We start from the raw sequence: 16,356 nt of genomic DNA on the forward strand, positions 1-16,356 counted from the left end.
AAATCCCGAGACAGAGGTATCTAATCGCGAGGACACGCGCTAGAAGCTCGCCGGTCTAGCGAAGACGGAGGAGACCGAGATAGCGAAAGCGAGAGCAAAGTTCTAGATCAGCGATATTAATTTATCGGTCTCGTTTGTTCTCGTCGCGCGCCAGGAGCGACAAGACGGCTGAGCGATTGAATATTAAGTGGCGGAGTCTCTGTCTGCTTCTCGACAAAGTTTCGCCCAAGGGACTTCCGACGAACTAGGAAACGAGGCTGAGAGGCTACGAGTGCGAGAAGCGCGAGCAAGAAGCGATCGAAGCGAAAGAGAGACGAAACCGGCGACGAAGACGGTATACTCGAGGAGGAAAACGGGAAGAAGGAGAGGGAAACGGAGAGTTCGAGATAGCGTGGAACGACGGAGCTTGGGAAGGATGAGGATCAGAAATAGAAGGACGAGGAGGAGGCCGCCGGGGGCGATTTCAATAATTAATGTCACGGGAATTGCTGCGCATCGGTGATGGTGCTGGTGGAGTTACTACCGCAAACTTGAAATTCCCTGTCGCGGTATTCGAAGCAGATCGGTTCGTGGATAATTGCTGCGATTATCCGGCGAACAAGTCGGCAAAGTCTTGGCGAGTTTATCGGGCTAGCTCTAACGAAAACTTCACCGAGTAATCGAACCTTTACCAACGCTCAACCTGCTTCCCCGACGACCATCAAATTTCTTTCGCAGGGAACTTTCGCGTCTACAGGTACAATGGAACGAGGAAACCTGTACTGCGATCGCAAATTCGATCGATGTCCGTGGTATCTACAAACAAAGGTTCTTCGTGATGTTTTCGCGATCGGTATCGCGTCTTGGATCGGTATGTCGCGCGAATCTCGACAGAAGGATGAACCGTGCCACCGACACGGACTGGTCGGTTTCTATGGAAACCACCTCCTCGTCTCGCTGTCTCTCGCTGGTTCTCCTCGACGTATTTGCAGCGGTCGAAAAGAGGAAAAGCAGGAAACGAGGGAGACGAGAGAAAAAAAGAAAAGCTCAAAAGAGGGGAAGTAGCCAGGGTGGCGCGACCAGACCACGGAAGACGAAGCAGAAGGAGGAAAACTGGCGCGACCAAGGTGGAAGGTTATTCGTTACGTTCTTGTATGTTCGCCTTAGCCTCCACGTGCCAGGCGCGTCCTTTTGCGTAAATGTGTCTAGCACGAAAGAAATTGTTTCGATCAACGCTTCGCGGGTCCAAGCGAGGGAGGGTGCCACGAGCGCTTGTAACGCCGATAATACTCGTCGCAAAGTGGCCGGTATATTCGAGCATCGCTGGCAAGCGGAAGGGAGAACCGCGTCGAATGGTTAATTCATGAAACGGTGTATCCCTGCTCCCTCGGCCGTTTTCGAGCTTCGAGCTTCGAGCCTCCCGCCACAGTCGCAGTCGCTTAGAAACGCTCGAATATCAATGAATCCACAGGTTTTTCGCGGGACCCGGACCTTTGACGATCTAGCGCGCATCGCTACCGATTCCAAAGTCAAACAAACCTACCAAGAGCCGCCAGCGGGAAGCTAAAGCAAGTATTTGTATTTTAGCAAAACAAACATCGAATTCGGGAAAAAGTTCGTCGTGGTCCCGCCAGACGAATAACACCACTGCGCGTGACCCGTTCTGTTCGGTTTAAATATTTCCTGGACTATCAACGATGTAAAAACATGTTGCGTAACGTTCTTTGCGTAACGGTTACAAGTTGACAAAGAAATCTGTCTACCGCAGATGCATGGTTTCGTTTAAAAAAAGAAACAAGGGCGACCGGCTATTATAAAAAGTAATCCCCAACCATTACGGATCCATCTTTTTCCGTGGCAATTTATTTTGTCTACCCACGGAAATGAACTACAGCTTGTCCCAGTTTGTAGAATGACCTTGCGTAAATTGCCTAGGACGAGAAGTCAAACCGCGTGAATCCGTGTTTCTCGTAGCTCGGTGCTTTATTCCTAGATAGCCTCGCCCAAATAATTCTTGCGTCGCGGTTTGGAATATTTTCGTCTTTCATTCGCAAACAAGTTGACAGGCCGATATTTAGTTTTTCGAGTATTTTCATTTCAAGGGACCGCTTGTTACCTCGAAAGAAAACATAACGCAGCACGAAAATTTTACTTACGAGACTTGGTGGGTTCCGGCGGTGGCACCTCGGTCAACTGTAAAGAAAAACAGAGATTCGTCGATATTAGTATCGCGCGAACGTAAAATATCTAAAGTCGAAGGATGTCTCTTTTGGATAAATGATCGAAAGGTAAACAACGAATACGATAAATATTCGTTCGTTTACTTTCTCAAAGTAAAGAGCGACGAAAGAATTTGTTCCGTGACTAAAAAAGTTTGGGGAGCGGTGTTGCACGAACTGGTCGACGAGCACTGCTTTCGTCGACTCTTTTCTCTCGTAAACGCAGAGATTTCGAGTGCAGGAAACTCTTGACTCGGCGCCAAGTGGCACGAAAGCTAGCTTCTTCTTCGGGCTCGAAACGTTTTCCGTTGTCGATCGTTCGAATCCGCGCGCGTTCTTCTCGAGTGTTTAGCGCTTGCTCGCGACGAAAAACCGAAATCTCGCATTTACGGACGTACGGATTTTATATAATGGATGCGGGCACGCGAATGCCCCCCTTTTTAGCAACAACGAAGAGCGTCCGTCTCGGATAAGACGAGCATCTTGACGCGATGCCAAGTGGCACGAAACAAACAATCCGCCGGCGCCGATCGATACGATTCGAAACGTTTCCACGATCTATGCTCACAGGTCATCGCCGCGAGAAACGGACGCTATCGTTGCCATACTATCCAGCAGTGACGGGCAAATTTCTTTTCTAGACAAAAATTACGAGTAACCCATCAAAGATAATGAATTTTCTATTCGTTACTCGATTAACGAAATTTAAAATTTCGATGAAAAAACGAAATTATATTTTATTATCCGGATCAAATTAAAGTAGTTTCCTGGTATATTTACCTTATAACTTTTTTTTTCTCTTTGTATTCTCTTTGCGTTTTCTTGTACGTATGGTTTCTTTTTCTTTCTTTTCCGTTCTCTCGACTGTATTTCGTTTCGTATCATTTCTTTTCCTAAGGGTACATCCCTTATAAATAAATCAAATTAAATAATTACAATGTAAAATTTCAACTACTCGATTTTGCTCCGTTAGGTAATATCACCGATTTCGTTGAAAGCAACGTAAACGTAACGTAAAAAGAACGTTAGCAATTCTGATTTTTACTCGATACATCCACACCCTAATATTATCGATTATTTATTTTCACATACCGTACTCGCGAACAAGTCCCGAAGAAGGTTCGAAACAACGAGCAACGTTATAATTTAACGAATACGAATTTATCGAACGAAACAAATATAATTTGGTTGCTTTTCGACGAAACTTTGAAACGGATCGCGCATTTTTCCGGGTGCTCGATCGTTCTCGTATTTCCCCAAGTGCCGTGAATAAACAACGAGTTCTCACCTTCGCTAGCACGGGATTGAACGTGAACTTTGACTCGAGCTCCTTCCTCGGCGTCTGGGCGATAGCCGTCAGAGGCGTAGGCGGCATGGTCATTTCCTGAAACAGGCCAAATCGATCGTCTATTGAAATTTACATACACGTAGTTACAATCGTGTACCGCTTTTTTCCTGACGTTTCGCGTTTTACTATTCCATAAGAAACTAAAACAATCAAGCAGAAAAAAATCCAAGAAGAAGGGTTTCTCGTTTTACTGCCGGTGGAACGCGACCCTCGAAGAAACGGTCTCGTCACTTTCGGCGAGGTACGAAGGGTTGTGCAAGCCGTATGACTCGTAGCGAATACTTTTGCGTAAGACCGTGCACATCTGGGCCACGATTACGTCAATAGCCAGGGAGGGGGCTCACAAATTCCGCGTATCGTCACTCGCACCGCGAGAGCCAGGTATGCACTCGGAAGCGTACCTATTAATGGTGGTCCACGTGGCTGTGCGCGCGAGCGTATCCATTGCTACGTCACGAGAGGCACGGTACAAGTCGCAAAAACATGCGAACAATGCAGTCTGGTGCATCGACACGGGCTCATCGAACGAAACGCATTTCCACGAGCGAATCGTCGAGACCGATTCGTTGACCCGCCGAGACATCCGTCGACGCGAACAAAGACCGACGAAACAAAAGGCTCCCGTCGCGAGTGCTTATAGTCTTTCTGCGATCGCCGACATAGAGCTCGTTTACCAGCGGGCGAGCGCTTACCGAGGAATTATACGAGCAGGGAAATTCGACCGGTTCGAGTGCATCGCTTTTCTCCGCGTCGCGGTCGCATCGATGAGCTGGCCAGAAATCGAGTTCGAAACTCGTCTCGTATGCGAATACTCGCGTACAAAACTTACATACATAATCGTTCTACTATATTTCAAATAAAAAAAAAATAAAACTAATGCTACTTTTATCGCGATGTACAGTCGATTAACAATCGGGGTAGCATAGAAATCGGATCGTTTGCGAGAAAACACGGGGCGCGAAGGATATAATGTATCGTGGACGAGAAAGAATAACCCACGAGTACCGGATCGTTGTACGACCATGCATAATGTAACGCGGAGCGTCGCGAATATAACGGTAAACGGCAATGGCAGCGTTATCCCCGGGGCGGAAACGACGGAAACGACGGAAACGACGGAACATTGTTACGAGTTAACGTTTCGATATTTTTCCGCTGCACGTTTTTCCAACGGACAAAAGTTGCTCGCGCGACGGATACATATGTAGTTGTTGTTGATCGCGAATTCATGGAAAAGCGATTCGATGTAATTTTTCGAAAGAGCCTCCTCCGGCTGTTGATTCGCAGATTGGCGACCAATCGGATAGCGAACGAGCCGCCACGGCTAATCGCAACTTATTATTCTGGCTCGCTCGAGTGCAACTCGGAGATACGCGTGACTCGGGTACGAAATTCTCCATTTGCATCCCACGGCTCGACGACAGAGTCGAACGAAAAAGGACTCGACGCGTTTGCCAAGAGGAGAGAAAATTCTCCAGGGGCTGAGTCACATTCGCGACTTACAATTTCGTGCGAACCAGTTATCACTCGCGCAACGGCGAACCAATTTATTCTCGCGGAACACGAAACGCGACCGCGAGTTATGGAAATTGAACGATGCGACGCGACGCGACGCGATGCGTGCGTGCGTCTCTCTCGTCGGACTCGTAGGATGGCGATCGATGGATCGAACGTTCACCGAACACGAATTCGCTACCAACTGTACCGCTACCGTCCACGGTACATAGCTTTGTAGGATACCTAACATTGCTCGGAGAACAAAAATGTCCTCTACTCGCAAGCTTGTTTCGACTCGCTTGGACGAAATTCGGTGAACCGTTCGCAGCAACGAAAAGGAAAAAAAAACAAGTAGTTTCGCCGGTCGACGGACTGGCTAACCGCGGCTCTTCGAGTAGCGTAAAGGTAGCTTCCGGTAATTATGCAGGGCACGCGAGAAGGAGCGAAAACCCGTTACCGGATAGTCGATGGCCGGTGCAAGTGGGGCTCTTCGAGGAAACTCGTCGCGTCGCACTTGCGGTCCGAACTTGCCCTCCTCTCTTCCGTCGCGACGAGCGGCTTCTATCGCGTGGATGCTTAATAAATTTCAAGTATCGGATATAAGGTAAAAAAAAAAACGATAGAGGTTGAATCGTTAATAATTTTTGTTTTTTCTTGTTTCGTTTTACCTAGACGATACTCATCCCTGGTCACGGTTTCGTTCGGTAACGCGGGAACGGTAGCATGGTCAAAGACTTGGACTGTCGGTTAACTTAATCGACGTCGTCGAGTTGACCTTATTAACTCGTCCTAATTGTCTTCCCTGGCGTGCACGGTTAACCGATCGAGTTTTGCGAGGTAGAAGGGAGAAAAAGAGACCCGTAGTCGTGGACGCGAAATCACGCGAGCCCGCAAAAAGTTGGACGACGCTTCGCCCCGATCGAAACACCAACGGCGCCCAGCGCCATTGCGCGCACGAAAACTGATTTAACTGGCGACGATTTATACAGGCTACACGGGAATCGAATTTAAGCGAGGGAAAAAAACGCTCGAGCGGGAAATCCTGCGGCACCTCGATGGTGGATTTAGTCGAGGCCTCGAACCGATTACTTCGATACCTCTCCTTTTCGAGAAATGTTTCAAAATTGACACGCTCAAAGTTTCAACGGTGAAGGCACGAAATTAAAACTTGTTTAGTTTCACGGGTATATCCCCCCCCCCCCCCCCCGATTAGTCGACGAATCGACCAGAGGCTGGAGATCCGAAATGGAGGACGAAGAAGAGACGATATAGCGATGGTGAAAAAGTCCGCGATATTCGGGATGCGAGCTCGAGCCCCGAACGCAAACGCGCGCGGCAACGGTGGTCGTCGGCGAGCGCAATTAGCAGCCGCATTTACGATGCCTACTGGCGCAACTCTCGTATTTTCCCACGGGCAGAGCCGTGAGAATAATTCATGGGCCTCGACGGTGCTTCTATACCAAACGGTCGGAGCACACTGGAAGGAGGATGCGCGGACGGGAACGAGAGGGAGTCCGACAGAGCCAGAAACTGTACACCGACTCTGGCCGCTGGTATCGTCATAAATTCGCACCGAAAGTGGAAAAGCTCGGAGAACGATAATGTCGACTACTCTCGACGGAAACTGCGCGAACGGCGCGGATGATCCATTTTCCTCTGATTCTAGAACACGCACACATATCCCTAGTCTCGCTATGGTATTCCTTCGCATCGAGACTATATTTTTTCGAGTGCAAACCACCGAATCATGTCTTTTTCTTTTGCACGAACGATATCAGCCGTCTACTTTCCTTTGAACCTTTCGATGCTCGAAACTCGAATCAACGTTCGATACGACGATACCGAGATACGAGTAACGCGGACATGGCTCGGTTTTTTTCCAGAAGTAAGTTATTCGACCGGTGACGTATTCTTTCTCCTTATGCTGGTCGTGCTAAAACGTTCACAGCCCACGTCTCCCGTTGGTGGAATAGTATCAATCGCGTACCATCCGCGATAATGGATACCTACGATAAAGATATTAATCGCGGCTACTATGCCTCGATATTCGATCGGGCGTCTGTCGCGATATTGCCAGCTCCGTAATGATATCAATTCACCGATAATCGTTGTTAAGCCGTGTCCATAAATTAGCGCTCGTGTCTGACAACCTCCCGACTGCTTTTACCGATCCCGTAACCAGCAAGTTATATCGAGAATCTCGTTATACGGCCGTACGACTAGCTAAAACGGTGGGCGTTTTCGAGAGACGCCAACATTTTCGTCCCCTGTTGTCCACGGGAGTCGGAAGATTGGGTTCCTAGGCTCCCACGGCGCCCGACTATTCCCGCGCCATCATTATTCTCTATTCACCAACAAAACTAGGTCAGCCAACAGTTTATCAACCGGATTGCAACGTATCTGTTTCAACTGGCCACGGTGGAATCGAGTTCACCGAAAACGCGACAAATTGTTCGTGACTCTTTTTTTGCTTTTGTCGCGTACAAATCAAGGAAAATGGGGAAAAAAATAGTTTGCAGCCTCGTCGTCTATCCGTTCGATGTACAGCGCGGCGCAACCAAGTATCTCCTCCTCGCATGGCGCGAAATTGCGTTGTACGTTCCTCGGGCAGCGCCGACGAAAACCGATACAGCCAGACTAAAACACGGTGGGTCGATTCGGTTGAACGACAACCGCGATACGACCGCGAGTCGGATAGCGTCGTAACGGCGAGAAAATTGACTTATCGACTAAAGCTGAACTTCCAACGACGGTTAAGCTCGGAGCAACGTTCTACGCTTACGGGTCGATCGTGTCGCGCGATCGATAAAGGATTACTCCTTGCGAGACTCTTGACAAATGTTCAGGATACTCGATAACGGTGCCAATTACCACTGAGAGAATCATAGGTTGCTCGTCGAATAAAAAGTAGAATTTCAACCGCGCAACCAAGCATTCTTCAACAAACACGTGTAAGACGAAAGATTATACGATAAACTATGGTAACTCGTACGATCGAACTTGACCGTTGTTTACGAACAAATTTATACGAAATTATAGTAGAAATTACCTTCAGAATGTTATCCAAATCGGCTGAATTCTCGGTAGGACCAGGCCTCGAACTTGTCCCCTGAAACAGCAACAGCAACATTACATTAGATTAAATTTCAACTTACAAGAATAATACGTGCATCGAATTATGCTAATAATCTTTCTGGTTCGCTTGATCTATTTTGCGTTGACACAAACATAAGAACGAAAACATTTTATATGTACTTGTACGGACTAACGAATTAAAAGTTTCATTTATTTATTAAATATCTTATCTTTCATCGACTTATCGGTATCGATTCCGAGCAGATATTCGATGTATACCTTTCTCGATACAACGCGGCGACCAGTACTTTTGGCGTTTAAAAATAGCACGCTTTTCTGTCACGCGCTTGGTACAATAATTAAAATACGATTCATTTCGGACGACAAATCCGCGCCTTCCGCTGAAATTCTCGCGGCGTTCTCTCCTCGATTTATCACGGAATTCTCGCGCAGCGATCGTTCATCAACGCTCTCTTTCTCTTTCGGTGAAAAGAGAAGCGATGAAAGAAGCAACGGGCCTGACGAGGAACCAAGATATTACCACGAGTTACGTCGGAGTAGTCGTCCCTAAGAGAAATAACACGGAGACAATGGAGAAAATGCGTGTACCTCGTCGCGGATGACTAAAACGGATAGCGAGGGAATGCGACTTTCAGCCCGAGGACACGGTGATGGGAAAACTAACAAGGCCAGGATAATCGCGAACGGGAGCGCGGAGGCGGGGTGTGAAAGAATTGCGAACAACGGAAAAGTTACCTGACAAATCAAACGAAAAGATTGGAAACAAAGCCGAGATTAGTAAAATTCTTGTCTGAATAAAACTTTCGAACGACTTTCGAATGGAAGACCGAAGTCTCCATCGTGGCTAGTCTACGATACGGGTCGTTTGATAACGCAACGTTTCGACTACCATCTGTAGTTAACCATCTAGACTAGCACAAACAAATAAAAATAAAAATTGGGCGCAATTTAAGTGAAATTTAACGAATCGAAGAGAAAAGGAAAAAGTATAAGAAAACAGTTGAAAAGGTTTTAACGAAAGAGAAAGGAAAGAGACCGCGGTGAATTCGCGACCTAGTATACTAATTGTAAGTAAGAAATACAAGAACGAAAGGCGAAAAGGACGATCGTCGAAACAAGTATCGATAGTCGTCGGTTCGTTTACCTTTCCGGTGAACGCATCGTTTACATTGGTAAAGTAAAACCACCATCATTGAACCTTGTTCTCTATTTTTACTTCCATTCGATCTCGCGCGCAATTTCGAGCTAATTTCGCGGATGAAAACGAACGGCAAACGACTCGTGAACGGACGATTGGAACGGAGTCTGAGCGAGATAAATGCTAGCCGAGAAAAAGAGATGAACGGCCGTGGGAAGAATGGAAAAAGAAAAGAGGACCCGATAGGGAATCAATTTTCTCGACTATGGGAGAGTCGAGAGGACGTCGCGTCGGCGTTTCTCCAGCCAAGCCTAATTGTATAAGTACACCGGGATATAGACCGCGCGCTCTCTGGACGTGCTCGAAGCGAGCTCGCGACAGAGAGACACCGTCGTGGACCGAAACGGGTAAGACACGATCGATAGTCAATCTCAATGAAATTTGCACCTCGAGTAGTCACGCGTAATAGGGCTCGACCAAACTCGAACCTCGACCCGACCCTTTCTCGTGCCTCGCGTAGTTCTCCGGTGGGATTTCCAGTGGAAAGCAATTCCTTACCTGTCAACGAACCTGTCGCCCGTCGCGCTTTCATCGAATACATCGACCCTGGAAGGGACTCCGTCGTAGCCTGCGTGAAACGCAAAAGTCGGTAATAACCTCTTTATCGTCGTTTCTCGACGATTAAACCTTTCGGCTCGACGGTCATTCTACGGGGACTCGAGGAGTTTTCTTTTCAACTTCACGGACGCGTTATCGAATTACTCTATCGGTGTACGCAAGGTTTGAAAACCGTAAGCACGAACCATGTCCTGGTATTCATGTACATACACGTTCGTACGTTCTCGGGCCCTCTTTAAAAATGTGTTTCGTTTAAAAGTATTTTACCGTGTACGGCTAACGAAAGATTCCTACGCTTGAAACGAATCACGATGACTGTAGGAATTTAATCGAGTAAACGGTAATCGTCGATAGACAACCGCGGAAACAATAGCCGATCTAATCTTAGGACTTCCGCGCGATACAAAGTTTGCCCCGTTTAACGGTACGCGAATCGGTGGATAAAAGTCGCTCGTCGAGCGTTAACAAAGTGATCGCTAAAAGGTAGACGGCGAAAGTTGGCATCTCGCCGACGAGCAGCTGGGAATCGAGAGACACACCGGTCAGCTAGCAGAGAATACACCACGCACCGTCGGCGACATTTTGCCCGTGTAAACAAGAACGATTGGAAGGATGAACGGGAACGGGGTGGAGACGGAGGTGGTGGTGGTGGTGGTGGTGGCGGTGGCGGTGGTGGCGGCGGCGGCGACGGCAGCAGTGGACACGAAACAATGGAAATCGATACTCACGTTATCGAGAGGTAACCTGGACAGTCTGTTGCCGGCACAGTGAAGCCTGCTGCCACTGGAATTCCCGATATTCGAATTGCCAACGAGCGTTCCGTTCCCGGGTGAATTCGGGGGCGGTCCTTTGGCGGTTAATAAACCGTGGCTGCGATGATCGTTGCTGTTGCCCCCGTGCTTCACCGATTGGCCGGGGTAGCCACCCCTGCCCCCGTACGGTGGTTTTCCGTCAGCCGGTTTCACGAAACCCCCACGCTGATGGCTCGACGACGACGACGTCGACGTCGACGACGACGATGACGACGATGACGATGACGAGCCGGATCGTGGTCCTCCGGGTTTCTTGAATTCTTGGGAGGAGGGCGAGCTTCTGGAATTTGAACCGACCGAGCTGGAACTCGTTCGTAGGGTTGAGGGAGACGGAGACGGAGACGGGGCAGGGCTTGGCGGCACACCCTCGATGCCGATCAGCCGTTTTGGCTCGTCCAAAAGATGCTTCACCAGAAAATAGTTGCCCAATTTCGATTGGATCTGCTGCGTCGTGCTGTCCCGAGCGTCCGGATTAACCTGCAAGCACGTTAACGTTCGTTACACCTAGTACCCTTAACACACAGATTCCAGTTAGTATTTTTTACGCGTTATCGTTAAAACCATCGATCTGTCGTTTTACTCTGGCGAGTCCACCAAAAATGTTCCTTTATCCGGATTCGACAACATTTTTCAACCTTGTATCGTCAAGATTAGTTTCGCGGCGAATTGGCCGATTTAGCCAAGTAGCTATGTGTATCCCTTCGGGGAAAACTGTGCGAACGCTCCTTTCAAGTTATATACCAAGTATGCACGAGCGGTGGCAATTAATGCGACGCAACAGTGGCTGGTAAGTTTACGACGTTGTTGGAAGGAGAAATTGATGTTCGACCGGTGTAAGCCGGTTACGTTGTTGTAGCTACGATAACAGACAGTCGGACGGACAGACGCAAATCCGTGGACGGCGTTTACGATCCAGCGTCAGTCAGCCTTTGTCTTGGAGAACAATGAGATGAAATCGTGGTTTAATAAGGAGGCGGAGATCGCGATGGAAACTTAACGTGATTAACGAGCACGCTATAAATCACGTACGCTTGTTCGTACCGGGACCCTTTTTTCTAACCGTGCATCTCGCGCGTCAAGTGCTACCAGCCTGTTCTTTAACGAGCGCCCGATGCATCCGGTGGGTCGATCGCAATTTTCGAAGAAAATCATTAATTCGAGTCCACGGGCACCGGCTACGGCTTTTCCTCCGCTCGAACCACCGCCGCCGTCGCCGCCGCGATAATCAACGAATCTCGGCAACGACCAATGATCGATCGAATCAACCAAATCCGAGACCTCTTATTTTTACGTAACCTAGTCAATTAATACGAATACTCGTATTAAAATTAACAACTTTCAGCATTTATTTCGCAAAACGTGTTCGACGCGAACGCGAGACTGCCTTGGTACAAACAATCGATAATACGTCGAATACACAGTTTAAGAATCCCTTTCTTCGTTTATCAGATAGCAATATTTGAATACTACTCGAATATTCAAAGTTCCTCGACTCTTAGTTTTTCTGTAGGGGCGCGATATCGAAGGGTCTCGAGAGCGCGGGAGGGCGGTGTGTCTGGATAATTACTCGTTAGAGAGATAGCCAGCCAAGCCCCGAGACGACGTAAATGCAATACCGCGAGAAGTTGCAAGGAAGCTTACCGAGAAAAAAGAGGGAAGGTGAGGCGCTTAGGTGATCAGGTCAGGGACTTTCCTTCCACCGAGAAGCATCGGAATAAGAAGACGTAAGTTTAATCGGACTTTTAACTTTAACGTTTCCAACGATTCCTATACGCTCGTTAGTTTTTGGAATTCAATTGTTCTTGTTGTTATTATTATTATTATTATAAATACGAGACAAAACCATCCACAAAAATTTAGTTTACCGATCAATCTATCCGGAATTATCATCTGGAAATTTGTTAATGACAATTAATATACGTTACACGAAAAGTTGTCAAATTTAATTCGTTTTCTGGAGAGTCGGGGTAGTTGTAGCCTCGATCCATCGGATTACCGGGACAGTTACCGTTCCACTAAAAATTCCACTAACCGAGACGAAGATTGTACAGGTTTCGCTCGATGGAAGCAGCTGTTGCAATTATTTCGTGTACAGAGCAGCTGAACAAAGTCGCGAAATATCGTCTGCGAGAAACGAGAGGAGAGGAAAACAGAGACAAGGGGACGCACAGGGGAACGTTGCAGAGTAAAGCCAGCGGCCGGTGCACGAGAGAAGAGTTTCTTGCTCCGAAAGATTTTCGGCCAGAGTCGTTCTGTTCTTTCGAGCTTTCGAGCTTCCCTTTGATATTATGCGGAACGGGTGCACCACCGCAAGGGATGAAATATCGTCGGAGTTGCGATACGCCCGGCGGGGGATGAAGAGGGATTTAAACGACCTACCTCGCGCTATCGTTATATCCTACGCCTGCTCGTGCACGCGCATACATGTAAACGTAATGGACAAGCATGAGCCAGGAAGCATGGAACGGAGAGAGAGAGAGAGAGAGAGAGAGAGAGAGAGAGAGAGCGCATACACATTACACACACGGCGTAACGAGTAAAATGTCATTTTCCGCGGTTCTTGCTTCCTCGAAACTTCAGACCGCCGCAGAAACCACGCGCTGAAGGATATTAACGACCGAACGACAGTCTGCTACGGTCGAATACCGGTGCTGAAACGCGTAATAATACTATCGATCTTGAAGACACTCGCGACGGTATGTTTGCATAGAATATTTTCTTTAAATTTAAACGAGTTTCGACAGAGGACTGGTCTCTTGTTGAGTTTGACGAACATGTCACTAATCCGAGCATTCCATATCCGGAAACATATTCGCGATCTAAATGGAACATGGAATGGGACCAAGGTAATTGAATGATAATGAATCGCTCGTGACAAAACACCTCGAAATATTATCTAGTTTCAATAGGCGGGGGAGCACTCGAAGCGGTAGACACAGGGAGGAGGAGCCTGTCGGCGGCCTGTGTATGTAACTCGATTAGAGCAGTCTGGCATGCCAAACGAAGGATCCCTGTTCGAATCAGGGTCGAACAAACCTACGCTCCCTTTTCCAATTTCCAAGATCCGGAGGCAATGATTTCAGCAAAGCAGGAGAACGTCTCATTTCAAGTTACGCGCGTCCTTTTTTTCTGCCACTCTTCGAGTCCCGCGGTTACTTTCGACAAAACGAGAAAGATAGTACGGTTTCCCGTAGAAGCTGTTTTGCCAATTGTTCAGGGTTTAAACCGACTACCGGGCGTTCGCCTCTCAGAAATTCTCTTTCCAGTCGACTGCCTCCGTCTGACAGCTGTTCCGCGGCCTGAAAGCTTCGCTACGCCTACACCGCGAAATGATACACGGACAGGGCGAGAGACGAGCCTCGGTAAATTGCACGCAGCGGATCTTGATTCGACCAGATGTAATTGAAAGCAAAGATTACGTCGTCACCTCTGGGATCGGCGACGGCCTAATATACCCGTGAATCGAGTTCTCACAGTCGAGGAACACTAGTCGAAATCGACTCGAAGACAATCGAGGAAAGGCGTCGAGGACCGTTTCATCGCGCAAGGCTCTATCCTTTCGCGTTTCCGCTCCAACATTTACCGCGTATCGATACCCCGCTCTTGAAAGTCGTTCTCGGACCATAATGGAAAGGCGTTGCACCGTAAATTAGCAACAAATTGATTTCAAAACATACATCGTATACTTTTTTACGACGAAATCAGAGAAAAGCAAAGAGGAGCGCAAACCTCGCTCGATCTCCATGGTGAGCAGGAATTCGCGATGGAAGAACGAACGTGCTACCGGTAATTAATCACCAGCTCGAGTCAAGGTCCCGACAAACCATTCGATTCAATCGTGGCGCGCGCACGTTTGAAGCGTTAATTAACGTTTTATTAGTGGCTCGGATCAAAGTCGCGCGGGCAAACACACGCTGACGTAAAAAGCAAGCTCGAAGCGGGCCGGTCGAGCACTCCGACTCCCTTTTAACCCTTTAAAAGTTAACTCTTTTTGTTCCATGGTCAACGCCGCTCCGCCTTGGTTTTTGCGGGATTAGGCGCGGAAATTTATGATACTGCCCAAAGGGGAGAGAAGGCGTCGCGCACGATATACTTGGGCACAGAAATTTACTGCCTCGAAGAACCCTCTGAACGGCGCAGCGCCGGCGATTCGCTGTACGTTTCTTTCTTCGTTCCTCCCTCTATCGACTAAACGTCGAAAATAAATTGGTATTCGTTGCTTTTCTTCCCAATCTATAATTCGTATAAAATTGTATATGTAGGCGAGGGATTAACCGCGTAACTCGAGGACTCGCGATACGTACAATATGTATATGGCGACGACGATAGAAAATTCAGTCGGATATTAGGCGTGTAATCATCTCGAAACTTATGACGCTCGAGCGGTCGCGCTTGTTCGTACGCGATATTAAAACGGAATAGGAGCCAATGCGTTCTATTTACTCTTCTCTTTGCGATCCCGAAAGAACGGGAACGCGTGCTGCAATCGAAAGGGCAGAAACTACCAACGACCAAGAGGGAGAAAGCGCGAAAAAACGAGCAAAAGAAACCCGCGACGGAACAGAAGAGAAGGGAAGAGGCAAAAGGTCGAAGGTTTCGCGAGCGTGCGCTCGCCAAGGACGAAACGCTGTCGTCCGCGCGACGCTCACCCCTTCGCCCCTCGCGCTCTTTCCCATTTTAAAATGCTACGTGCTTGGCATCGCTTCCTGTGGTTCACCCCCGTTCCCTAGCTTCCCTTTTCTTCTATGCATGTGAAATTCGCATTAAGCGACCGACGACTGCGTCCTATGCTCGTCGAACCACGACTCGCCAAGGTAAGCAACCTCTGTTCCGTGTACCCTTTCTCTCGCTTCTTCCCTTTCGCCCAACGATCCCTCCCACCCACTCCGTCCTCCATGCACACAAAATCCCCTAGCCTTTTACTCCCCTATTCGAGCTTGTCGAGTTAATTGCGCGTCTACCGCAAATATTTTTTTTCCTCTCTCGCGGATCGCACCGCGCTGCGAATTCAATTCGGGAGCGACGCACACAATCGGGCGCTCTACGGTTCGCGTAATTCGCTGCCATTGAGAGAACGCAAGATTCGCGAAGCTAAAGCACGCGCCCGGTGCGAGCGAATTGGGAGAAGAGTGTTTTGTTACGACAAGAGTGTGCACAAGTTATTTCGAATTTTTCGTCGTGAAATGGAAGCGCCGAGGGCAGAAGCTTACAGAGTTTGCCGCGATTCGAGTGTCTCGTAACGTCTGCGAATGTATTTGTTGCGACGATCAAATTCGGTTTGACGCGGGCGCGGCGGAAAACTGTCCGGGCGCGACCGGATGGAGAAACGTGATCACAGAAGAAAAAGCGCGACGAACGCTTTGGGGCTATTTGCTGACGCTCGACACACGCTATTCCTGATAGCATAACGTCTGGCCAACATCGCGCAGACGTTCCCATTTGTTTCTCTGAAATGAAATGTTCAACGCATTCCGTTGAAAATCTCCGTGGGCTCGCGCGGGATAAATTTTCACGTTTTCGAACACTATACTCTTTTCTCACCGTGTCATTGCCAACGTGCCGTATCTTTTTCACGAAATTCAACCGAGTCCCGTTAGTATCTTGGATCCGTCAGGATCGATAAATTCCTACAGATTCAAATTCTTGATC

The 16,356-nt window shown here is 48.2% G+C and overlaps 1 protein-coding gene across 4 annotated transcripts in view; it reads right to left on the reverse strand.

Annotated features, from left to right (window-relative positions):
• Positions 1–16,356, reverse strand: part of LOC128887677 (AF4/FMR2 family member lilli) — a 94,177-nt gene that overhangs the window by 23,958 nt on the left and 53,863 nt on the right. For all 4 annotated transcript variants that reach the window (XM_054143840.1, XM_054143841.1, XM_054143842.1 and 1 more), the window contains 4 exons: positions 10,624–11,184; positions 8,093–8,152; positions 3,487–3,582; positions 2,136–2,172 (listed from right to left, as the gene is read on the reverse strand). In XM_054143840.1, the coding sequence (XP_053999815.1) occupies positions 2,136–2,172; positions 3,487–3,582; positions 8,093–8,152; positions 10,624–11,184 (754 nt within the window). The remainder of the gene's footprint in view (positions 1–2,135; positions 2,173–3,486; positions 3,583–8,092; positions 8,153–10,623; positions 11,185–16,356) is intronic.

This window comes from Hylaeus anthracinus, unplaced genomic scaffold, assembly GCF_026225885.1.
Source record: "Hylaeus anthracinus isolate JK02 unplaced genomic scaffold, UHH_iyHylAnth1.0_haploid 11989, whole genome shotgun sequence".
Lineage (NCBI taxonomy): Eukaryota > Metazoa > Arthropoda > Insecta > Hymenoptera > Colletidae > Hylaeus > Hylaeus anthracinus.